The 27,039-nt window shown below is 40.8% G+C and overlaps 1 protein-coding gene across 1 annotated transcript in view; it reads right to left on the bottom strand.

Annotated features, from left to right (window-relative positions):
• SGCD (sarcoglycan delta) overlaps nt 1-27,039 on the bottom strand; it is a 422,824-nt gene that overhangs the window by 92,614 nt on the left and 303,171 nt on the right. Inside the window, exon 6 of the mRNA XM_028493399.2 lies at nt 17,033-17,105. Coding sequence (XP_028349200.1) covers nt 17,033-17,105 — 73 coding nt within the window. The remainder of the gene's footprint in view (nt 1-17,032; nt 17,106-27,039) is intronic.

The following is a 27,039-nucleotide window of genomic DNA, read 5'->3' as shown; positions in this document are numbered from 1 at the left end:
GATGATTTCTCCTTTCCTCTTTAAAGATTGTCATGGCTGAGCAGAATCTTCGGAGTTGGTCTCTGGACATTCAGTCCACCATCTCTTCAGATTGCTGGCTTTTCTGAATAAAGTACCTTTCTTCTCTGCCAAAGCTTGCCCTTCGATTTACTGGCTGTTGAGCTGCAAGTGGCCGAACCTGAGTTCGGTTACACTGTAAACAATACCAACATCTGGGCTGCACCTCTAATTCTAATTGAATTGTTCTGGAAGAGGGACTAGGAATCAGAATTATTTTTAAACTTGAGTGGTTCTAATATGAGACTCACTGGCTTAGCGTTTCCAACCCAGTAAGGGAGATAAACAGCAAACAGGTGAACAAATGATGCACAAGGCCAGAGAGAGCAGTGTTTCATGCTTTCTGGTTGGCTCTAGCAAATCTCCATTCTGAGATTAGGCCCAAAGGTTAGCAGGCTGTGACTGAAAAGTAAATTTTATTCATCTGTTTTCGTGCATTTTCTCATACTATGGTTGTGTTTGTAATAACAGACATTTCCCTTGTGGCAAAATATCAGTAAGGCAGTGGCCAGAAAGCTGAATTTTGGGGCTCGTCCTGCTACTGAAGGGGGACAGAACATACCATCACAAAATATGCCTCTCTGGCCTAAGGATTATTTTTAAGAAATAGCACACAGGAAAAGCTCTGAAAACCAAGTAGCAGTTATCCTTTTGTAACAGACATTTAGATTTATAAAGGAAATCCCCATTTGTAAGGGTCATCCCTCCCTGTACCAGGAAGAGGAGGGTGATCTAATCAGCATTTTGACCTGTGTGCTATTCATCCACTAGACCTCATTCAGAGAGTCTTGTCAAGTGACACCAGCCCGTTGGAAAATCCTCCTGGGGGTTGCTTTTCATGGTCATAGGGGTGTCTAATTAACTGTTACTACCAAAGAGAATTAATTCTATTCTACTAGAAAAGCCACAGCAGCCACTATATCTTTACAGGTAAATCTTGCCCAGCAATATGCTGCAGACAGGAAGCAAAGGTTCACTAGCAGCAGCCTGTGGTTATGAGATAAAAATCCATCCAACCCACATGAAAAATAAGCACTTGTTGTGGCCTTCAGGGGGAAGAAAACAACATAACTTAATGGTATACTGCAATGAAGGATCAAAAACTTTAAGGATATATATATACACACACACACACATACATATATAAAAAGGGGCAAGAGTCAATAAGAAAATTAGAAAAGAAAAAACCCAAAATCTCATAAGAGTTTAATTGTGATTTCATTTTCTTGCTAGGATTACGAAAGAGCCATTGATTCCTGGTGGCAGCTGGCAAATGGGATGAAAGGTCCCCAGATGAGGCTTCTTGTTTCTGGGATTTTCTGCTTGGTCAGGTCTTCCAGGGAAGCTGGTCTAAGCCACTCTCATCCTCCTACGAATGGCCAAAGGAACCAGGAGGGAGAGACTATTTGGTCACTACAGTTAGAATTAGTGGATTTTAAAAATATTTTGATACTTAAATGTTATTATTTCCTCTTTTTTTTTTCTTTGCGGTACGCGGGCCTCTCACTGCTGTGGCCTCTCCCGTTGCGGAGCACAGGCTCCGGAGGCACAGGCTCAGCGGCCATGGCTCACGGGCCCAGCCGCTCTGCGGCATGTGGGATCTTCCCGGACCGGGGCATGAACCCGTGTCTCCTGCATCGGCAGGCGGGCTCTCAACCACTGCGCCACCAGGGAAGCCCCTATATTCCCTTTTAAACAGCATTTTCACAACTGTCACTCACCACACTGCAATTAAATTCAGAAAAAGATCCAAAGCTCTTTGTATGTGTTTTTAAAACACTAATCTTTTCATCCATAACCATAATGCTTTCCACTTCATCTTGTCTGTGTAATGCTTAAGTCTCAGTTTTCTTTTCCTAAGGACAAAGTTTGCCTCTCTCATGGCTGAATATAGACTGCAAATGCCTTTGCGATAAGAAAATTTCAAAAGCAGGGTTAGAGTTCACTTTTAATATTGGCCAATTTCATCAATTCATACTTGTTTCACTGTTGTCTTGACTGTATTGATTGGTACAAAAATAGGCTATTAACCTTCTGACCATTATCTGTGAGGCATATGATATAGCAAAACCACCCTATCATTGGACAGACTCCTTGGCCATAATCAAGAATGAGTAATAATTAGCTGCTTCAACAACAGAGGCCCCAGAGCTAACATTTAAGTCCTAGGTTCTACATGATGTGGGAAGTAGTTCATATACGTCATGCCATTCAGTGCTCACAAGTCCTTCTCAGTTGGTGCTGTTTTTATCCGCCTGTTCATAAATGAGGAAACGGCAACAGAGAGAGGTTTTAAAAGCTTGCCCAGAGGCACACGCTGGCAGGTGGCAAAACCAGGATCCAGGGTCTGGCGGTCTGACTTGAAAGTTCTGCTCCTAACCTTGACTCAGTGCTGCCACCAGTGTCAGAGACTCTGCTAAACCTCAAAACCTGACTGAGCCCTGAGAAAGGACAGGATCTTTTCATTATGCCAAACAGCCAAGTGTTACATTTTTTTGTTTGTTTGTTTGTTTTGCGGTACGCGGGCCTCTCACTGTTGTGGCCTCTCCCGTTGCGAAGCACAGGCTCCGGACGCGCAGGCTCAGCGGCCATGGCTCACGGGCCCAGCCGCTGTGCGGCATGTGGGATCTTCCCTGACCGGGGCACGAATCCGTGTCCCCCTGCATCGGCAGGCGGGGTCTCAACCACTGCGTCACCAGGGACGCCCCAAGTGTTACATTTTAACCCTTCAGTCTCCCTGTCTGTACAGCAGGAATGAAGTCCATCCCTCTCATCCCACTTAAGGGAGTTTTGGAGAGGGTATTTGTGAAAGTACTTTGAAATTTACAAAGCATGGAAAGAATCTGAATTGTTCTGCAAACACCCACAATGCAAGGAAAAGTGAAAAGGAATCCATCAATACTGGTCACAGATTCTAACCTTCAACTACTCAATGAATAGAACTTTTCGAGAAATTTCAACTTAATGAGAGGTCCCTGGTAAAATCATATCCGTGAACAGCACTTAGAAGCCCGGATCTTAGTATCTTCCTATTAGAGCAGATCTGAAAGGTGGTTTAGTTAAAACCTTCCCTCCTTCTGATGCCTGACACACCTCTATAGCAGTCCTGATTGGACAGTTCCCCTTACCTTGAGTCTCTCAGTGACAAGAAGTTCACGGCTATCAAGGGAGGTAATTCAGACAATTCAAAAACACTTCTTTATGTTGCACTATCTTACTTTTGGTTCTGCTGCCCTCACTTCTTAGCCATTCTGGGTCATTAGAGTAAAGAGCAAAATTCTCTTTCTGTAAGAATATCGCCCCTCACACAAAGAGAGGGGGCTTGTGCCTTCACCGGTTCACTTAACTTAGTCACTGCCTGGCTCGAGCTATGGGATTATTATGTGACAGGAAGCAAAACCCTCCATGCATCATTCACTGAGAACTGACTTCTAGCTTTAGAATGAGCCACTGAAATACTGAATGTAGCATAATAGCTCCTCAGGCGCCAAGAGTAGGATGTATTCAATCCATTGTGGTTGTGCTTCTCCCAAATGGTCCTCACAGAGCAGCCCAGTCATTTGCAGAGGCGGGTAATCAGAAGCCCAGGGCCTCCTGCTCTCCATTTTAATCTCACTCATCATGCACATTTTATATACAACTGCATTCAAATGCTGAAGGGCATTTTCCTCATTTCCCAAAGAGCTTTCCATGGGGACCACAGAGAGAACCATAAATGAACAGACAGATGCATCATGTTAAAAAGGGTGTCAACACTTTCCTTTAATCAGTACACAGTCAATATTCTCCATCATGAATAACTAATGAGTTTCTCAACTCCCTTCCTCAGATGTCACTGCAAAAATTTATCCAAGGAATGTCATCTGCACTTAATGAAGGGACAAGCAGCGTAATTAAGTTTTAAGCTATTTCTTCAGCATGAAGCTGCCATGAAGTGTGAAATGACTATAATTCACATTTTTAAGACCCTGCATTTATTAGCATCTATTTTTTATTCAAGGTTAGGGGTATGTGCTTGGATTGCCAAAGGATTTCAAATTCGTCTGTGCTTTGTTATTCCAGAGTGAGTGTGCCTGAACTCAGATGCCAGGCAAGGAAAATTATCATTAATGAGTCAGGTTGCATTTCTGAAAAAAATCCAAAGACCTGGAAACTAATCTTCCTTTGTGAATAGGAAGCAATGATGAAATGTAGAACTGGGTGAAAGAGGACTTGATTCCTCTATGAATTATGATAACCATGGTTGAGAAAATGAATAGGTATTGTAGGTCAGAGGCTTCACGTTAAAGCAAAGTTCTACTGGAGTGTGACTATAGCAGAACGCTTGGGCAAAAAAGAAATCTAAAGTTTTGAAACTGCTTGTAAAAGAAAGAAGAAGAGATTATTCTCTTTTGGAAATGACTGAGGATGAATAGAAGAAAGAAAGAAAGGGGATAAATAAGCATATGGCCAAAATTAGAGACTCCAGGAGACTTTAATGGCTCTCCTTTACAAACAAATGTCAAAGAGTCAGTTACTCATCGTTTTGCTGGCTGAGCACACACTTCTGGAGGGAATGAATTTGTGATGATTCACCTAACCTAAACCCCTCTGTGGGCAATGGCAAATGTGGAAGACATCTGAGCCAGTGCATCCAAAAATGAAGATGTGCAGGGGCTATGTATCGGGGCTAACAGGGAGACCTGTATGATCCTGGGGCGTGCCAAAAAGGATTTCCTTAGGAAGTGAACTTTAAACTGAGAGTTAAAAGATGGATAGGATGATTCAGAAAGAGTAGAGAAGAATGTTTCAAGAAAAGGGACTAGCAAGGCTCTAAGTCAAGCCTCTATGGCACTGTAGAGGAAACCAAGGGAGAATAGAATGGCTGTAGCCTGCAAATTGAGGAGGCTTCTGATTAAACAGTGAACTCAACACATATGTCTACCTCTGCTTCTTCCTGAAATGCTAACCCAACTACAGTAAATGGATCAAGAAAGACCCACACCCACAAAGATAAAGACAAAGAAAAGGAGTGAATGGGAGCAGAATATACCATCCCAAAATATGCCTCTTTGGCAGAAGGATTATTTTAGGCTGATTATTTTTAAGAAATAGCAGACATGGGAGAAGCTCTGAAAAACAAGCAGATGTTACTCTTTTGTAAGAGACATTTACATTTATAAGGAAAATCTCCATTTGTAATGGGTTTCCCTCTCTGTACCAGGTAGAGAAGGAGGACTAAATTTCTAGAAACTCTCATCAATGCAGAAGGCAATGACTTAAATCTGCATAATAACTTTACCTTTGCTTACTGTGCTTTTCCTGATAACATCCCATAACTGGCCTCTTCCCCCGCACCCCTCCCTCAAATCTTTTGTTTTTCGCTAGAGGTGATATTTAAGGTGTTGGCTTGGGCCATTTCAGGGAGTTACTCAGTCTTCCTGGGTATCTCCCATGTATACAGAACGTATACACGTCATTGAACGTTTTTTTCTGTATTAATCTTTTATTACAGGGGTGTCTCAGCCAAGAACCTAGAAAGATAGAGGAAAAATTATTTTTCCTTTCCCACAGTTTTGGCAACCCAGATAGAACTTTCTGAGATACCACACTTGTTCTGGAGCCTGCAGATGAGATCCTGGAAAACTGGCAGAAGTGACAGAAAGCTAAGAATTTTTACCAAAGTCAGCTCTCCTGGATTTCGCTCTGTAGTACTCTGTAGGTTGAGAGAGGAAGATAAAAATTTCTTGTCCCTTTTCAAGTTTAGATTAGCAGGAGAAAATATATGTGTGAATAAGTTCCTTGGGTGTAGCAACTTTGGTAAAGATTTACTATGAGAACTCTTGTTTTCTACTGGTCCTTTTCCTCCCAGAGGTGGTCATTTTTTTTTCTCTTGTCTCTGTCTTTTGTGCCACTTGTCACAAGGAGGAGAACCACAGGTATGAGGAGATTTTCCTTTCATCTTGTTCTATGTCCTGAGAGCCTGGCTTTGTGACCAGTGAGAATATTCCCCCTGGTCTTCACCAGCCAGAGGATGCATGTCCAGGTATGCCTCTGGAGGACAGCCAAATAGACTGTGAATCCAAGAAGCAGCATTCTCTTGGTTCAACTTTGCTACTGAAACCGAGCAGGAACCTGTGGGCACACCACTCCCCCCAACACTAGTGCAGCGATGGGGAAAGGTCCCGGTTCCTCCTGAAGGAATATACCTAATAGTATCTTTGAGTTCCTCTGCAGGAACTAAGTTTCCCCACCCAGGTAGAGCTGAGCACAAGATTCCTGGAGCACCGCACTGTTAGCTCACTACCAACCAATCAGAAGAAAGTCCCACACCCTGCAGCCTGCACCCCAAATTTTGCCTATTAAAAACTTCTCCCCTAAAACCATCAAGGAATTCAGGGTTTTTGAGCACAAGCCACCCATTTTCCTTCCTTGGCCCTGCACTAAACATATCTCTGCTCCAAACTCTGACATTTCAGTTTGTTTGGCCTCACTGTGCGTTGGGCACACAAACTTGTGTTCGACAACACCGGTTCTCAGGGGGGTTTGTCATAAGGGGTCCTGGTCCATAAGGGGCCTTTGCTGTTTCAACTTTTGTTGCTTTGTTAGTACAAACAGGTCCCATTCCAGTGGCGTCTGCCTGGCGTCACAGATTAGTGGGTCTGGGACTGGAAGCTTCTCATGTCCTCATGGGAAACCAGAGACACTATTTTCATTACACCATTCTTATTTGCCTGTGGCAGTGAAAGTCTTGGCAGAGGGAGAAACAAAAATAACAAAAGGTTGGAAGGAGGGGAAAGGGTAATGGGAGATGAGAGGCTGGGCCCATCATGCAGGGCCAGATCAACCACTTTAAGGTGGTACGTGAGTGTTTTTGTTTATCTTCAAGTCAGTGGGAGCCACTGAAGGATAGCAAACAAAGGAGTGACCTTTACCACAACTTGGCACATAATTCAAGGCCAGAAGTCAGGCAAATTTATTTAGTTCTTTCTGAGATGGTCTTACTTTCATTTATATTATAGTTGGTTCTTGAACAACACAAGTTTGAACTGTACAGGTCCACTTATACATGGATATTTTTCAATAGTAAATACTACAGCACTACACGGTCTCTAGTTGGTTGAATCTGCAGATGCGGAGGACCAAATATAAGTTATACGCAGAGTAACCCCTGCGTTGTTCAATGGTCAACTGTATGTTTTAACAAACCATGGAAAATTCTGGACTAAGAATCCTCTGGCTGGCTTTTTAATTTTTTAAAAATTTACTTCTAGTTCTCAACTTATTTCAGGTAAAAACTGTCAGCTTGTTCCTATAAACTCCCATTACTCTTTGTTTTGAAAAGGTTATAATTGGAATAAAATAAGGCTGGCTTCAAGCCAGCATCATGAAGGGTGTAATTAAACAAGATTTTCTGTCTATCCATCGAGCAGGGCAATCCTACTGCGGGGGGGAAAGGAGAGATTCTAAAGCAATTGTGTGTTTTTCAAGAATAATAGAACAATCTACCCCACACATTTTACATAATACATGGTCGCTGCTGACATTTTAATCAAGATAGAAACAATAATAAAGTCAGGATGCTCTGTGTTCAGGCAGAAGGGAGCCCCAACTCTGGAATTTTGGCAGATATACACACATGCCCATTCTGCTCTAAACGGCTGGAAGGTTAGCACTTATTTCATGATGTCCTTCCTTCCCTGACAACACGGATAAAAGTGCAGTTTTAAACACCCCTGCCAGTTATGGTTTTACCTGCTGAATGATTTTTTTTTCCACATTTTAAACCCTTAAGTTAAACAATTAATCGAAAGGATATAATTTTAATTTTTAAATAAAAGCCACTTGTCTTAGATAATGTTAACAACGTGTCGAGTTGCCTCTCTCAAATTCAGACAAAAATGGGCCTCTCTCAAATTCAGACAAAAATGGGCTGGCCATAAATGGACCATAAGGTGCCTCACTGAACAAGGCTGATGGCTCTAGCTTTCGTAGATAGTCCAGTAATGATTTTGAGAGAGAGGCTTGTGAAATGTTTTGGTTATTAAGGCATTCCCCCCAATATCTTATTGGTTTAAAAAGATTAAAAATCCAGGACCACTTTTGGGGAGTATGTTGAGAGCATCAGATCTGGAGTACAATTCCAATCAATGCTCACTCAAAACTTGCAGAGAAATGAACACTAATCGCAGGCATGTGATGATGGATTCTGAAAGCAACTTTTCCTTTTGCTCATACCCCGTGGTCCCTGCAAGACAGAGGGCAAGGGGCTTCCCTGGTGGCGCAGTGGTTGCGCGTCTGCCTGCCGATGCAGGGGAACTGGGTTCGCGCCCCGGTCTGGGAGGATCCCACATGCCGCGGAGCGGCTGGGCCCGTGAGCCATGGCCGCTGAGCCTGCGCGTCCGGAGCCTGTGCTCCGCAACGGGAGAGGCCACAACAGTGAGAGGCCCGCATACCACAAAAAAAAAAAAAAAAAAAAGACAGAGGGCAAGACTCACAGAATTGGAAGCTTGGCAAAGTCATGTAAGATACCTTGTCACTGGAATGATACACTGTATTGCAAGCTGGCCAATGTACAAACCATGCTCACCCACGAAAACAAATGGCATTTCTTTATTGTTTTTACCTGACTTAATTTTTCTCTCAAACTTATCCTTATGGATTGTTGGGAAAAAAATCTATTCTGGCATCCTCTCGGTAATTGAAAAGTTTCGACTTTCCCATTAGGATAAATAATTAGTCTAAATTTTCCTCTCCCTCTTTCAGATATCATTATGGATATGGCAGGAGGCGGCTTATGTGACCACGTGGTGACAGGAACAGAGCAAGATTAGATTCCAGGAGATGTTATTTTGATCTGCATCAAGGCTAGACCCCCATGCCCAAGTCCTCATTGAATAAACTCTCTCTGGGCTCCAGCAGTATCCACTGAGTCGGGACCGAATGGTGTTGGGAGACCCTGAGACCTGCGCAGGTCTCCCACTGCACCAAACTGGATTGTCTTCTTTGGAGCCCTCAGCCCCACTGCAGGGACGCTCGCCAGGACCAGCCAGCCTGCACCATCAGTTATCCATGTGCATTCCACAACACACCACATGGACACTTCTACGAACTGCCTTCCCTCCTCCCCCACGCCTGGAATTAACGGAGATTCCAGAGTGTTGACCCAGGTCCTCTTTTCCTCTCTTTCCAGGGGGTTGTGAAACCACCCTACAAGTTGGCTTCCTCCTAGAATCCCAAACGAAAATGTATAATGACCCTTTGCTTTTGCCTTTTCTTAAAATCTACTTGGGCTTCCCTGGTGGCGCAGTGGTTGAGAGTCCGCCTGCCGATGCAGGGAACACGGGTTCCGGCCCTGGTCTGGGAGGATCCCATATGCTGCGGAGCAACTGGGCCCGTGAGCCACAACTACTGAGCCTGTGCGTCTGGAGCCTGTGCTCCACAACAAGAGAGGCCGCAACAGTGAGAGGCCCGCGCACCGCGATGAAGAGCGGCCCCCACTCGCCGCAACTAGAGAAAGCCCTTGCACAGAAACAAAGACCCAACACAGCCAAAAAATAAAAATAAATTAAAAAATAAGAAACAAACAAAAAAACCCCACCACTCTAAAAAAAAAAAATCTACTTAATTGGTTTCTTCCCTCCATGACCCAGAGAAGAAAGGTCATCAGGACATATATTTCACAACCTGCTTTTCCTACATTTCCTGTCTTCTTCTTCCCACAATTCACCAGAGACCAGAACAGAGGAGATCTCTACTTCCTCTTCCTGTCTGAATGGGACTTCCCCTATGTCCTAACCTCAGCTTTCCCTGTGATGTTATCTGCCATCTATCATTCTCTGGTCTCTAATGGTACAATCATAATGTACAGAGGAGATGAATACAGACTCATGGGTTTAATATATTTAAGCTGTAATTTCTATTACTTGTGCAAAATAAGAGCTTTTGATAAACAAGGCAAAGGGAAAGGTGGCAATACCTCAAATACGGAAGTATCACTTTTCCTTTGCCTCTTTGCTTCTCCTTATATTTACAAATAGAACCATGGTGAAAGGCACCCGGGGAAAGGTGGGGGATAAGGTAGAAAAGGGAAATACAGAGATAAATTCAAACTCTAGTACTGATACTAACAAGAAAAAAAAAGAGAGAATAATAATGGCATGTTGGAATATAGGAGGAAGAGGAAGAAAAGGGACATATATATGTATTGACTGGTCTCGGAAGATGGGCAAGATGTAATAGTTTTGGGATTTCAAACAGGACAATCTTAGGGTCAAGTGGGCCTCATTAAGCCCTAGCCTGTGGCTTTCAGATCTTTTTTTTTTTTTCTCAGCAGGCACTATTAAATGTGTGAAGAGAAGTGTTATAAGGTAGTCACTAGCATTTTTGGCAAAATGAGAAAATGAAGGCAATACAATGACATGTTAATACAGTTAAACGAGATTGTCTTGTATTCGATTATAAGACTGTCTTTTATTCTATACTATGTCTTCTTATATCCTTTCTCTTATATAAAATGCAGTTAATAGTAGATGGAAGTACTCAATAATTTTTTCCTTTTGTCTTTAATTGAGAAATAATTGTTGGTCACCATGATTTGATGGAAACTTTTTAGGGGTTAAAGAAATATTAAACTCTGGGAACTCCCATCCCATCTGAGTTCTCGTGTCCCTGTGAGAGAGAGAGCTGCTTGCCTGTCCTCCCAATAGCTAACATGTGTTGAAATAGTATTCACTGAGCTTTTCCTCCATTCTAGGCACTGGGGCTAGAAGAGCTTAAGACACTTGCCCAAGTTCACAAAGCAGATAGGCATGGGTACCAAATTCAAAGCCAGAGCAGGATACCTTCAAAGCACAGGCTCTTGACCAACAGGGCCACTGCTCCACCATTATTCTATTTTTTAAGGCCTTGGAGTAAGTAACTGCTATTATTTGGTCCACTACATTTTTTTTTCATTTCTTCTTTGAATCACTTCAATATTTGTGCTATATGATCAAATAATTCTAAATCTCATACATTCAAAACAAAACTAAAAAAACTTAGTCTAAGTATTTGGAGTTGGGGGTGGAAGAGAGGGAAGAAAATTACAGAACATGTCTGCAAAATGTTTAAAAGGGAGAAAATTTAAAGATTTCTTCTACAATGGTACTCCCCCTTTCACCACGTACCATAGCTAAAAGCTCAATACACAGCTTCTTGCCTCTTCTCTCCCTTCCCCCACTCCCACCTGTTCTTTCTCTGTATTTCTGTCTTTGTGTGTGTGTCTCTCTCTTTACCTGTGTGTGTACATTTTTAAAAACCAGACTGTTGATCCATTATTTTTGGTATTGTGAATTTTGAAGAGGACAAAGAAGTGGAGGAGGATTGCCAAGCCTCAAATTAAATGAGCCCTGAAGCTCTGACAGACTGTTCTTGCCACTTAAATTTATAAACCACTGAGAGCCAATAAATACTTAGCTGGCTATAGACATTTTAAAATAAAATTTAAAAATGAATAAATTCATTTTTGTCAACTTGTGGGAGGCTTGTCTAATCCCTGTTTCCCTATAAGACACACAAACTGTAAATTCCCATATTTCCAAAGGAGCCAGATTGAGTACCTACCCGGTTAAAAAAAATTTTTTGCAAAATGTTCAAGTGCATTATTGGGAGTAACAGATGTATCATAATTTTTCAGCTTTATCATTAAAACCCTGGTAATATTATGGAGAAAAAAAAACAGTAACAAAGTAATACCTCATTTATTTGGGGCTGTAGAATGGGTTTGCTATCAGTGAATCTTTCAGTTCTGAATTGAATTACATACTGACTTTTTTTTAAAATAAATTTATTTATTTATTTATTTTTGGCTGCACTGGGTCTTCGTTGCTGTGCGCGGGCTTTCTCTAGTTGCGGCGAGTGGGGGCTACTCTTCGTTGTGGCGTGCAGGCTTCTCATTGTGGTGGCTTCTCTTGTTGTGGAGCATGGGCTCTAGGAGCTCAGGCTTCAGTAGTTGTGGCACACGGGCTCAGTAGTTGTGGCTCGCGGGCTCTAGAGCGCAGGCTCAGTAGCTGTGGTTCACGGGCTTAGTTGCTCCGTGGCATGTGGGATCTTCCCGGGCCAGGGCTCGAACATGTGTCCCCTGCATTGGCAGGCAGATTCTTAACCACTGCACCACCAGGGAAGCCCACATACTGATTTTTGAAGCTTGTAACAATCTTTAGTCTTTTGCGACCATATTTGAAACTGCCTTCACACAATTTTTTAAAGAACACAACTGTCATGAGGAAATTACAACCCCTCATGTTTGTCAATAACACAGTAACATTCTTGGGAGCTAGAGAAATACGTTGGGGTACTTTCCCCTACATTAAATGGCGGTAGAGAACCACACTTTTTGAATTCTGAGGTGTACTTTTGGGTTTTATCTTTTTTCTTCTTGCAACTAAAATGTCACTTCCTTTGGGCAGCCTTATTTAACTCTCTTCGGTAGGTTTTGTAATTCTCTGTGTTTCCTCTGATTTCGTTCATATATCTATCCTAGATTTCATTACCTTGTATTTTGAGGTTCCTTTCTGTCTTATTCTCCTTAACTATAAATTATTTGAGTACTCATTTAACTCTACATCTCAAGTGTCTATCACATGCCTTGACTCTTAATAAAGTGTCAAAAAAAATACTTGGTATAAACAAAACGAAAAGAATGGGAGAAAATATTTGCAAACAAAGCGACTGACAACGGATTACCCTCCAAAATATACAAACAGCTCATGCAGCTCAATATCAAAAAAACAAACCCAATCAAAAAAATGGGCAGAAGATCTAAATAGATATTTCTCCAAGGGAGACATACAGATGGCCAAAAAGCACATGAAAAGATGCTCAACATCACTAATTATTAGAGAAATGCAAATCAAAACTACAATGAGGTATCACCTCACACCAGTCAGAATGGCTGTCATCAAAATGTCTACAAACAATAAATGCTTAAAAGGCTGTGGAGAAAAGGGAACCTTCCCTACACTGTTGGTGGGAATGTAAATTGGTAAAACCACTATGGAGAAAACTAGGGAGGTTCCTCAAAAAACTAAAAATAGAACTACCATATGACCCAGCAATCCCATTCCTAGACATATACCCAGAGAAAACCATAGTTCAAAAAGACACATGCACTCCAATGTTCATTGCAGCTGCATTTACAATAGCCAGGACATGGAAGCAACCTAAATGTCTATCAACAGAGGAATGGATAAAGAAGATGTGGTACATATACACAATGGAATATTACTCAGCCATAGAAAAGAATGAAATAATGCCATCTGCAGCAACATGGATGGACCTAGAGATTATCATACTAAGTGAAGTAAGTCAGATAGAGAAAGACAAATATCATATGATATTTTGATATGTGGAATCTAAAAAACATGATACAAATGAACTTACTTTCAAAACAGACTCACAGACTTTGAAAACAAAGTTACGGTTACCAAGTTGGGGGCGGGGGATAAATTAGGAGTTTGGGATTAACATATCCACACCACTATACATAAAATAGATAATTAACAAGGATCTACTGTACAGCACAGGGAACTCTACTCAATGTTCTGTAATAACCTATATGGGAAAAGAATCTGAAAAACACACTTGGGAAACAGCTTCTTATAGACAATGAAATGGAAAATCAGGTCACCACCCTTGTTATAACTGAAGGTAGAATAAAAGCATATCAGCACAGCCGCTGATGAAGAATTCTTTTATGAACACCTTCTGGCTTCTTGCTTTTTTGTGGTTCCTTCCAAGCTTTTAGTGATATTTAGGGAAACAGAGTTGGCTGTCCGTGTACATTGGTCCATATAACCTTTTTCCTTTCTTTCACAACTGTCATGGCATACATCTGGGAAAAAGGATTTCATAGTCCATTTCCTATTCTGGTAAGATCAGAATCCTACAAGGAAACTTCACAGTTGAAAAGAAGGCTTAGAGCAAGGTAGTCATTCAAAGGTAGTCTCTGTTCTTACAGAAAATACCTATGTCAAACTGAATGGCCTATTTCCAGTCTCAAATCAGGCAGAGCCTGAGATCAGGGATTTTTTCCGTTTGTCTTATATAGACTTTGGGGGAAAAAAAACTGTGTGAACAAGTGAACATTTAAAATATTCAAATTTTAAGTCATGAATTTATTCAAATCCAGTTTTTATTCAAAGTTAGTTTTTCTTATTAGAGGGATGGGGGTAGTGCCTGGTAAATTTTTTTTTTTTTTTTTTTTTGTGGTATGCGGGCCTCCCTCTGCTGCGGCCTCTTCCGTTGCGGAGCACAGGCTCCGGACGCGCAGGCTCAGCGGCCATGGCTCACGGGCCCAGCGGCCATGGCTCACGGGCCCAGGCGCTCCGCGGCATGTGGGATCCTCCCAGACCGGGGCGCGAACCCGGTTCCCCTGCATCGGCAGGCGGACGCGCAACCACTGCGCCACCAGGGAAGCCCGTGCCTGGTACATTTTTAAGTATAGTCTTGAATCTAGAGCCATACGTCATGATTTCAGAATCACCCTGCAGCAGCAGAGTCTACAAATACGCCTGAGTTGGGTGTTGGGTGCAGACCTTACCAACACTCCTTATTTGTCTGGAGAGAAACAACCCTCTTTTGTGATTTTCAGATCAACCCTGGATTATTTACAAACCTCTTAAGCAAATACTGCAAATATAGTAACTATAGTAACTCTAATAAGACAAGCAGTGAACCAAAATGCTCACAGAGAGGAAGCTACCATTCCTTTAGCTGGGAGCTAAGATCTTCCAGGAAGAAACGTCAGAGGCCTAAAATTTGCTTCTCATTAACAAATAAGCAAACAGAAAACAACAACAGAACAAACAAAAAAAACCTCCAGCAGCCAAGAAAGGGGTTTGAGGAAATAAAAATTATCCAAAAAGAGAAGGTCTCTAAAATAGATGTTATTTTTCTCATGTTTGATTGATTGAGTAGCCGAGGGACATGGATGGATATTTAAGTTTTACTTGTTTATCTGAGAAGTCAGTCTAAGTATAAATAAAGGAAGCACAAAAAGACTTTAGTATGTAATTCTTAAGTTGGTCTTTTGTTTGCCCCTGTTCAGATTGTGTCGATGCGTAATAGCCCGAACTGAGTCAGGAGCCTAGAATGTGATCTCTTGGCTTCTCCATCCCTCTGGAACTTTTTTTTAATGGTGCTTTGTGGCAGAACCTCTGACCAAAAAACCATTTTTTTTTTTTTTTTTAGATTCCATATATATGTGTTAGCAAACAGTATTTGTTTTTCTCTTTCTGACTTACTTCACTCTGTCTGACAGACTCTAGGTCCATCCACCTCACTACAAATAGCTCAATTTCGTTTCTTTTTATGGCTGAGTAATATTCCATCGTATATATGTGCCACACCTTCTTTATCCATTCATCTGTCGATGGACACTTAGGTTGCTTCCATGTCCTGGCTATTGTAAACAGAGCTGCAGTGAACACTGTGGTACATGATAGAGTTCAGCTCCTTTTAGACATTATTTATCTTTGGGCTGATCAGCACAAATCATTCGCTAGTTCTGTAAAAAACAACCCCCCCTTCCCCCCAAATAAAAACCCCTGCTCCTAAAGAGGACTGTGAAAAGACAGGGAACTGGGCCACCCATTAGCCTGCTTGAAAGAGTTCTTACATCATAGCCACAAGGATTCAGTGCATTCTCAGAGAATGAGCTCTCTCAGGGTCCTAAAATGCACATTTCCTTGGGTGGATTTGCTTAAAAGATTCCAGCTTTAGCACATTAATATGAAACCCAGGATCTAATTGACAGAGAGCCAGGCAACTTCCTGCCTCTGGAAGACCTGGTGAAAATGGTTACTCTAGTAACATGTAAAACGTCACAGTGTGATATGTAATTTTTAAAATATAGCCCACTGTATACGGGATTTTGCTAAGAAAAGGTTCTCACTCCCCACCGATTATCCTCTTCCTTTTGCCCAATTTATTTCCCTATATTCATAAAGACTTACAGGCCTGGCAGGAATGGTATGGTTTTGTAATGAGGTGATATATTCTCCACTTACTGAGGACATGTTTCTGTTTAGGGAAATGCAAGCTCCAACGTGGCTGCTGCTGTTTTCGCAAAACAGAGATCTCGGGACTGGTTGTGAAAGAGAAGGTATGACTTGTGCAATACAGGTGCGTTTGCTTACAGTTGATGTCTTTATGCAAGAGTTATTCAGGACTATTTATGAGGATTTATGATTGGTCTTAATTAAAAGAACTGTGAGAAATGAAGAAGGCCAATATTCACTGAATTCTTCATGGCTCTAATTCCATAGTGAAAATTAAATTTATATTTGTATCATCATACCATTTTATATGTGTTTCATTTGGAGGGCTGGGGATAGTTCTTTGGTGGCAGGAATGGTTTTTAGGCTATATCTCTGTCTATTTGTCCGTTGGTATGTCTATTGTTCCTTTTTGCTTTCCATAAGTTGGTGGTGGTAAGTACATGGCATCGCAGAGCCCTTTTCTGCTAAAAGCAGCAGGCTTATGGATATCTGATTAACACCAGTACATGGAATACCCACAGAAGGTAGTTGTAGCACCGTATCATTCCAGAAAATGGGGAGCTTGTTAGATAGAAAAAAAAAAGTATTGTATTTACGGTTCAGCTTCTTTTAAACACCACTTTTCTTTGGGCTGATCAGCACCAATTACTGATTAGTTCTCTAACTGGAGAGGATTTTGCTACCACAAAATGCATCAGGAAATACACACTGCAAATGAATGAATACTAAATCTGACAACTCCAAGACTGGCAACCACTTCCTCCAAACTTCCAACTTTAAGTCCTCAGAGAAAATTTTCTCTTAGTTGTAGCTTATCTTCACATCCTTTCTAATCTCTCCCAGTTCATATACTCATGATACTGTTGCATCATAGATATTCAAAACCGATCATCAACCAGTTGCACAAAGAGAGCAAACAGCCACTTAATCAATGCAAACCATACTCAGAAGTTTACCTTAGTTCCTTGAAGGGATCTGCCCTGACATTAGGTGTCTCTATAGATTTAGGGAACACTGTGCCCTCTGCTCCTGTAAACAAAAGAAAAAAGCAAACAGAGGTTGGAGAGTTGGATGTGTCACTGGGAGGCACAGTCAGCACAATGAATGGAGCTAAATGCAGTGAATCCTTTATACAACCCAATACACAGGTATTCTGCCACTGGCTCTAGGGCAGGTCTCTGTGCTAGGAGAGCATTCAATCAACTCATGCAAACAGCCTTTGAAAAAACAAGGAACTCTTTTGAATGTGTTCTTGCTGAGATCAGAGTGAGGCCATGAGGCAAATTCCATGTTGGTTTAAAAAAAAAAAAAAGATGCCTAGAAATGGCATGGTCTGACTCATGTCTCTCATAAACTATTAATAGTCACCCAACTGGAAGTGTTTTGAAAACCAGCAGCTGAAATTCTGTTACTGCAGCATGGGGCACAAATCACATAACACATACAACATCTAAGAAAAGAGTTAGATGGTAGAGAATACTGTAAGAATGTAAGGTATTTGCCTAAGGACAATTAAGCCAAAGTTTTTCAGTAAATCAAGCTTTACACAATAATCTTGAAAACTTAGAACACCATGAGGGATCATTTGAAGTTCAGTGCTTTTACAATCTGAGTATTAACATTGATCCCCGACCCAATCTAGACATTTAGCTCTTGACTTTGCTATAAGCTTTTACCTTTACAACTTGTCAACATCAGCTGAAACTTTCCAGCCGTAAAGATTGTTATTATCTAATTTTTCTGCTCCCAAAGTGTCTTCAAATCTTTTAAGCCTCAGTTTATCACAGACAATTGCACTGGCTATTTGTTTTTCAATTAAACTTAGCCAGGCAGTATCCTGAAGTAAAGGTGTTTATTTTTATACGCTCAGTGTGCTTCTTTGATGCTGTAAGAAGGGACTGAATAATATCTTGCATTCATGTGTGAATTTCTAGAATCCTCTTGCATTGTTATAACGTCTAGAAATCCTCTACTAACCACTGTTATTCCAAATCCATGCTTATCCCGACATACTAATGACTCTAGGAAAATGAACTGATTTCCTGGCTTTTGTAGCAACTATGGAAATGTTTAATCTTTTTGATAAGAGTAATAGACCACTGTAAGTAAAATCAGAATTTTTTTTCTGCCTTAACATAATATATGGTCACTAAAAGAATATTCTGGTGAATAATAACTATTATTCTCAGCTAACATTTCTGAGGGACTACCACACTGCTGGATACCATCATAGATATATCTCATTTATTCCCTGCAACAACCCCATAAAACTGACAGTTCCAGTTGGCATAGAGACACTCCATGTGGAGACCTTTAAGATCTTTCTCTGCCCATAGACACTTTTACTTTCCAAGATCCCAAATCACATCATTTCAAATATACAGGTACATTTCAAAATGTACCCATAGCCCCGTTAGATACATTTTTTGGTGTAAATTTCATAAGAATGTTCACGGTTTTATTAAGTATATATTATTTATTTTGCTCTAGTGATTGAAACTTTACTGTGTTCTTCATAACTGTGATGGTTAATTGTATGTGTCAACCTGACAGGATCAAAAGGTGCCCAGATATTTGGCTAAACATTATTTCTGTATGTGTCTGTGAGGGTGTTACCAGATGAGATTAGTATTTGAATAGGTGTGCTGAATAAAGCAGCTGGCTCTCTCCAATGTAAGTGGGAATCATCCTATCAGATGAGGGCCTGGATACAACAAAAAAGTGGAGGAAGGAAGTATTCCGCCCTTCCTGCCTCACCCTGTGAGCTGGGACATTGATCTTTCCCTGCTGTCCGTGGTCCTGGTTCTCAGGCCTGCAGACCTAGACTGGAATCAACACCATTGACTCCCCTTGTTTTCAGGCATTTGGACTCAGACTAAATTACACCACTGGCCTTCCTCAGTCCCCATTTAACAGACAGCTGAGTGTGGGATTTCTCAGCCTCTATAATAGTGTGAGCCAATTTCTTACAATAAATCTCTTTCTCTGTATAGACCTTATTGGTTTGGTTTCTCTGGAGAATTCTGACTAATACAGTAACTGAGTAAGAATGGGGTGGATTACAAATTATAATGTAGCTTTTGTTACATATGTATTACATTTGGTTTTGCAGAATATCCATTTCCCCTCTCCAACATTTTTGGGATCCTTTGAGGAGCACCTAGGTCAAAGGCACTGTGGAGGCTGCCAACTGGATAAAACAGGCTTGCAGAAGTCACAGGACGGGGACTGAGAGATCGGAAGGTGGCTCTAAGCTGTGTGAAACCCAAGACCATGCCCTCAGCCATCTCTCAGTGCCATATTGTCTGTCACTGAACGACTCCCACCTGCTGCTACTGTAGTTAACAGGGACTTCTCTTTGACATTCGTAGAGATGCTTAGTTCTTAGCCATTTGAGCTCTATTTAAAAATATCTGTATCTATATCTACATATTTAAAGGAACAATTGTATATCTCAATAAGGAGAGGACAGTTATTTCTGTTTATTTACATTGTCTCTACTCTCTAGTGTCAGCTCAAATCTCCTCTTCCTCTACCGAGAATTCCATGAAAGCTGCAACAGAAAGAGCATTACCTCTTTCCAAATCAGCCATAATTGTTTGACTCACCCATATGGCAATCAGTATTGCCCATGGACAGCTTTCATTATTTGAATTGTTTCTAGAATGCTGTAACACTTAATGTTTCACCTCTTTCTCATGCCCACTCTTTCCATCATTTTGTAAGATCTTTGAAGTCAAAGAAGATCTATTTTGCAACTTTGGTGACTGTACCAAGTAGGTGCACACAGTAGGACATAGATTACACTTATTCAGAACAGTTGTCCAAAAATGAGGAATGACCGACTCTTATGAAAAATGAACCTCAAAAGCTCGGGCCATTTTCTTTATCCCATCCAAACTGTACTGAGCCTGTTTCTTTATTTGTCAGATACAATGACAAAACTTCATCTGCTACTTTACTTCTTACTTCTGGCTATACTAGGCTCAAGAGGGAACTGCTCTACTGCAGCCGGGGGCGCTGAGCTCTGCCACCCTTTGAAAGCAAGGCCAAGGGGGAAAAAGGGTGACAATAAAGTCATCCAGCACATTACAGATGCTCACTATCTGTGTTTGTGGAAAGAACATGGTCTCCTTTGAGCACCTGAGCTTGGATCCTCAGCTCTCTGACCTGCAAGCACATTTGCTGTGCTCCTGGCTAGGAGTGCATCTTGCTCTCTGTCCTATCCTCGTTGTCTAGCACAGCGCAGGCACTCAACAAATACTTGTAAGATGACTACGTACACTCATTAGGCACTGAGCACACACTATTTGGGGTTTACCTCGCAGACATTCATCTTATCTCTTCAACTAGATCGTAAGCTCTGTGTGGGCAGGAGCAAGGTCTTATATAGAATATAAACAGATTCGACTTTAGGTTCCCAAGACTCCTCCTGGACTCAATTCAACTAGTACTACCACTTCTATGGGAGGAATAATTTACTGCTATAAAACTCCTCATACCTCACATATTAAATGAATGTCTAAAATCACACCCTGGTGCATTTTAACTATACCACTAAAATAAAGGAGTATGCTTATAAAGGAATGCTATTTGGGCTGAATAGAAATATCTCTTTAAAGTAGAATAAGATCAGAAGGCTTGTGTTCTCTTTCCAAGACCAAGGAACCTGCTTATCCTAAAGATAAGAGAACTGGGGCTAAAGACATGTGGGGCTCATGGTCCTATGGCCAGTGGGCACTAGAGCTGAGATTCACGTCCGGGCATCTGACTAAAGAACCCACATTTAGACCCAGCGCCCTCGTGCCTTGTTTTCTCAGTGCCAGGCCAATGTGGCACTCATTAAATGGCAAGTGAGCAAAATCCAGAGGGGATGGCTCTGACAGGTGGAGGAGATGGGTAACTGACAGGCTCTGGTTGTGGATGAAAGTGAAGGGCAAGACACTCATGCTCCTTTAGCTTCCATTGTCCAACCAGATGCCCTTTGATTGTGTTTTTGCTGGACTTCGGCCACAGGGGTCCACATGTCCCATACATACTGGAGGACAGACTCATGCACGTGACTTCTCAGGGGAACTTATCAAAATCTCTCAGTAGTTGAGTGACCTTGGGCATGAATCTCTCTGACGTTCAGTTTCCTTCTCTGAAAAGAAGAGATATGGGTAGTACCCTCATCTCCCAGGGATCTTGGAGACTAAATGAGATCTCTGGTACATAGCAATCATCAAATGACAATTAATAAAATACTACTACTAGTACTAATATGTTCATGAACCCTATTCTTTCTTCCTCTTATTTGGGTCCTCTATGACTCCTAAAAAATAACATTTTAAAAGCACTTACTACAAAGCAGAAACTACTGAAACTGTCTTCATTTGATCATGAAAATAACCCTGTGAGGGAGGGACTATTAATTTCTGTTATTATGGTTGTGGAATGTGAGATTCAGAGAAGTCAAGAAATTTTTCTACGGTCACACAGTGAAGAGGGGGAGCCAGGATTTGAGCTCCAGCCTTTCAGCTCTGAAACTGATGCCCTTGACCCTACTCTAGACCCTCATTCAGCAGATTAAGTAACACTCTACTTGTTCCTCTTTTTATGAAACATGAACAAATACCCATGTTTATAGCCTCAAGTAACACCTGCTAAATCCCCTATCACTCCTCTTCTAAAAATAATTCCCATGTACAATGAAATGAGATATTAATACATTTCAAAAAGACCCTTTCTTTCCAAGTCCTAACAGATTTCTGATTTCCACACCATTTTTCACTTTCCCAAAAGCTGCAGAGTGGGCTATCATTCCTCAGCATGAATTCCCCCATCCCATCCTCTATCCATTCTTAGATAATAAATTATTCTCAATTTTATTATTTCAAAAAGGTTTCTATTAAAGCCATGCCTACTAATTCCTTCTTTTGACACAATATAATTTACTGGCAATAAATGTTCATAAACACTTTGAGTGAAAAAATCCATAAAGCCATTTCAGCTTTAAGTTCCATTTAATGTCCCTCAGAAATGATTTCATCAATGTGTTTCCATTAGCTGGTTCTCTGCCCAGTAACTTAATTCCACACAATCAATCAGGAACTTAAAAAGCATGTGACAGGATCTTTCTAAAGTGTTTTGAATCATCATAAAGATCAGCTCAATGGCTCTTTTTTCCTACTAGCACAGGTAGGAAGTAAACTCGTCAAAAAATCTCTAATGCACTTTGTTGCCATAGTAACAAAAAAGCCAGTTTCTCCTCTCTAGAAAGTATGCTCAAGTTCAGAGGTCAGTTTGGTCATGCTTTTCCCTCAGAGTGTCCTGGATGTCAAGAGCCCTGAAATCCAGTCATATCTCTGTGACGTTGGGCAAATCACATAACTCTCTCTGGCCCTTGATTTCCTTCACTGTAAAATGAGGGATGGGATGAGAAGTGTCAGAGCTAAAGTGTTTTCTCCCCAAATTTAAAATTTCATAAGGTAACAATCTAATCTAAACAGAAGACTATCTTTAGCCACCTCCAATTCCTACCAGGAAAACAGAGCAACCCTGGAATATCAAAGGAAAATGTTAAAAATGTTCTCAGTGTTTAAGGAAGAAGCAAATTAAAGCAGACAGACATTTGTCCAATTCAAACTACAATTAATTGGTAGAAATAATCACCAGAAAATAAACCTCATAAGAGATGAAATGGTGAAGAACAAAATTTACTGTAGATGAGAATAATTAAAAAAACCCAAAAACCTGGTTTGTAACTCTTTATTGATCTGGGGAAATTCAATTTTATAAAAATAAGAAACATAAAAGTGCCTAAATCTGTACCTGTTGAAAATAGCTATGGACTAAATACTGGATGAAAAATTTAGATATGCAAATTATGATACAGGAAAATTGGACTCGAGAGAAACATAAGACACAAAAGAAAAAATTACCATGATAGAAGTTATAATTAGTAACATTGGAGTTTAAGAAATTTATGATAAGTCAAATCTTTGTTGTACATAGAAAAGAACTACTCTTACAGACACTAATTTCAAGAAAAGCTTTTAAAAAGGGCAGACATGGTTTAAGAGTACTGTTTAGAAAATTGATGAAGGAATTAAACTAGCTTAATGGAGTTTGCTCTGCTAAATTCTTTCTAGACATACATTCATTAACATGGGCATAATTATGATTAATGATTTTGTATAAATGAAAATAGACTAAAAATCATCTTTGGGTTAAAACCATGGAGCTAAAATGTTTCACAGGTTCCATATGTGAGTTAAAACATCTGACGACCATTGTTTGAAGTCAACGTTCTAAGTTTTCCAATTCCTGTTGCTTGGGTAGATATATCCTGAATGACAGTCCTTAAAAACAACCATATTTTACTTGATAAGATAAGGTTCTATTTTCATACCAATATTAGATTATAAAACAGAGAAAGGATGTCAATCTAAAAAATGGTGATAAGAAAATGGGAGAAGGAAGCACATGGAAGCAACCTAAGTGCCCATCAACAGCTGAATGGATAAAGAAGATGTGGCACATATATACAACGGAATATTACTCTGCCATAAAAAGAAATGAAATTGAGTTATTTGTAGTGAGGTTGATGGACCTAGGGTCTGTCATATAGAGTGAAGTAAGGCAGAAAGAGAAAAACAAATACCGTATGCTAACAGATATATATGGAATCTAAAAAAAAAAAAAAAATTGGTTCTGAAGAACCTCAACTCAGTGCTTTGTGACCACCTAGAGGGGTGGGATAGGGAGGGTGGGAGGGAGATGCAAGAGGGAGGAGATATGGGGATATACGTATCCATATGGCTGATTCACTTTGTTATACAGCAGAAACTAACACAACAAGGTAAAGCAATTATACTTCAATAAAGATGTTAAAGAAAAGAAAATGGGAGAAGGAATGATTCAATTTCCTGAAATATCAGAGAACTGGGAAACCAAAGACCTGATTTTTAGTGCTGATTTTGCATAAGCTTATAGCTGACTGTTGGCTATCTGCCCTCAGGTCTTACTTCCCCATTTGTTGTACAAAGCGGGGGTGGGGATTAGGGGTCCATGAGGCCACATCCAGCCCTGATGTTTTAGGAACCTCCAGATAACCTGGTTGGAAGAACCCAACGGACCAGGAGAGGAGCACGGTAGGTTTGATAAACCCAAAGTTAAATGTATTTAACAAATATGTATTGATCAGGGGACTGTAGAGGTGAACCAGAGAGACATGGAGCATATAGACCAGTAGAATGTAGTACTCTCCAGTAGGGTACACTGGCTAGTTCAAAGAATCAGTAATTAAATAAACTCAGAAATAACATACAATAGTGACAAATGGTGATACAGACTTGAAAGGAAAATCAAACATGTCTTTGAAAGTATAATACTTGGGGTCATAGATTGGTCTGTCAGGTATTTTTCCCTGAAAAAGTGAAGTTTTGCTGATATTTGTTAAGTGATTAGGAACAACCTAGTTAAGAGGGGGAAAGAACGGTAGAAGAGATTATGCAAAGGTGGCAGGGTTGGGAAGCTGAGGTCAATAAAGAAGATTGGTGTGGCCAGACCATATTTAGCAAGGGCGAGCAGCGTGGGATGAGATTGGAGAGGTGGGTTGGCTCAGGTAATGCAGAGCCAAGGGTGAAGCCTTTTTTTTTTTGGCCGTGCCACACAGCATGAGGGATCTTAGTTCCCTCACCAGGGATCAAACCCACGCCCCCTGCAGTGGAAGAACGGAGTCTTACTGCCAGGGAAGTCCCACAGTGAGGGTATTAAGCAGACCCGAGCAAACTGGCATTTTTCAAAGATTACTGTGGCTGCATGTTATGGTCTGCATATTTATGTCCCCCTAAAAGTCACATGCTCCAACTGTAACCTTCACCAGAAGTAAACCATGCTGGTGCCCTGATCTCAGACCTCTCAGTCTCCAGAATAGTGAGAAATAAATGTCTGCTGTTTAAGCTACCCAGTCTGTGGTATCTGTTACAGCAGCCTGAGCTGTCTGAGACACTGTATCGTGGAAAAGACACTTGAAGAGGGCAAAGGTAAATGAGGCGAAGCAGAGGAGACGTGATGACAGCTTGGACTAAAGAACTGGCAGCCAGGACGGAGAAGTGCAGGTGGCTTAGGCAATGTGTTAAGAGGAAAACCAATGGGATCTAGTGATGTGCTGGACAAGAGGGAGACAGAGAATGACCACAGGGCCCATGGGAAGGTCTGAAATTGAGGTCAAAGCCAAGTGATTAATACCCAAAGCCACCTGTGCCCACGGCAACCTTACACTTCTCCAATAAAATCTAGCTTCTTTGACATTTGATATTTTAATTTCAATTGAAGTTGCCTTTACTTAATACAAGAAGCCGCTATGAATCCAGCTATATTTTTCCTGTGAAGGTACAGGCAACATGACAAAGAACATTTTTAAGTCTCTCACAGTGTTTACAAATATTTTTAAAAAACACTATGAATAATGTAATAATTCTATGAATAATAAACATTGTCTTCTGTGAAAGATAATTTTCTGGTTACTCCAATGTTTCAGCTGAACACAGTTCATATGTCTCCTGTTGCTTAAAATCTTTCTAAAGTACATGAGGTAATGATTTTTGCCTCTGTAAGTCTAGGCTCCTGACATGGTTACACTTTGATACTTAAACATTCTATGATATCTGAGTGAGACCCATTTTCCTGAAAACTAATCTCCTCTACAGTACATTATCCAAGTTAGGTATAAGTGAATTGAGAGAAATGATCACAGAAAATTCCTCAGAATTTTCCACAGAAACAGTGCTTTTGGATTTAACTCCTAACGTGAACTTTTGACTTTCCCTTAATAGTCTCTCTTTTTTTTTTTTAAGAAGATGTTGGGGGTAGGAGTTTATTAATTTTATTTATTTATTTTTGCTGTGTTGGGTCTTCGTTTCTGTGCGAGGGCTTTCTCTAGCTGTGGCAAGTGGGGGCCACTCTTCATCGCGGTGCGCAGGCCTCTCACTGTCGCGGCTTCTCTTGTTGCGGAGCACAGGCTCCAGACGCGCAGGCTCAGTAGTTGTGGCTCACGGGCCTAGTTGCTCCGCGGCATGCGGGATCTTCCCAGACCAGGGCTCGAACCCGTGTCCCCTGCATTAGCAGGCAGATTCTCAACCACTGCGCCACCAGGGAAGCCCCCGTTAATAGTCTTATGCAGTGAAAAATTCTTTTCAAGGAGGGAGTTGGGTTATGTTTAATCAACAGTTTAAAGTGAACTGAGTAATCAGTGAGGTTGCAGAGGTTCCACTTATTTCAGGATTAACCACTTTGAAGGGGGATGTCAATTTCTGAAAGCCATCCCCACACATGAGTAACAGACAGATGCAAGACAGTAACTTTGATTGGAAAAAGTCACTTGAAATAACTTAATACCCTTATGTCTCCCTGGCTGCTGGTGGCATTGAATAAACTGCTAACGCAAAACATTTCTAGTCATTACAAGTTGTTTCTAGGATACGTATGAAATATTTTCTTTTCAGGAACTAGGACAGATTTGCCTAACCTCAAAGTACAGAAAATTCATTCAACAAATATTTATGGAGGGCCTACTCCATAAATGGGTTGGTGGGGAAAACAGGTTCAGACCTTCCTCCTTAAGGGATCAAAAAACAAAATCTACAGCATTCCAAGGGTTATAATATTTACTGTCTATAAATATTTAACAATTACCTACTATGTGCATGGCACAATGCTAAGGCAATATTCAGTGTGAAGCTCTATCTCTGCCCTTATGTAGGTTTATTATAGCTAGACAGAAAGATATTCGAGAACAAATTTAAATTGATTTTTGATAAAAATTATCATAAACCATGCGTTCTCAATAAGGGTAATGTAGCCCCCAAATGTACAAAAATTGGTCTTGGAGGGCAGAATAAATCTTAATCCATTCACGTATAAAGCACAAATATATATAAATACATATACAGTACCTATGATACTAAAATTCCATTGG

The sequence above is a fragment of the Physeter macrocephalus genome, chromosome 8 (genome assembly GCF_002837175.3).
Source record: "Physeter macrocephalus isolate SW-GA chromosome 8, ASM283717v5, whole genome shotgun sequence".
In the NCBI taxonomy this organism is placed as follows: domain Eukaryota; kingdom Metazoa; phylum Chordata; class Mammalia; order Artiodactyla; family Physeteridae; genus Physeter; species Physeter macrocephalus.
This window is presented reverse-complemented; position numbering and strand designations above follow the sequence as displayed.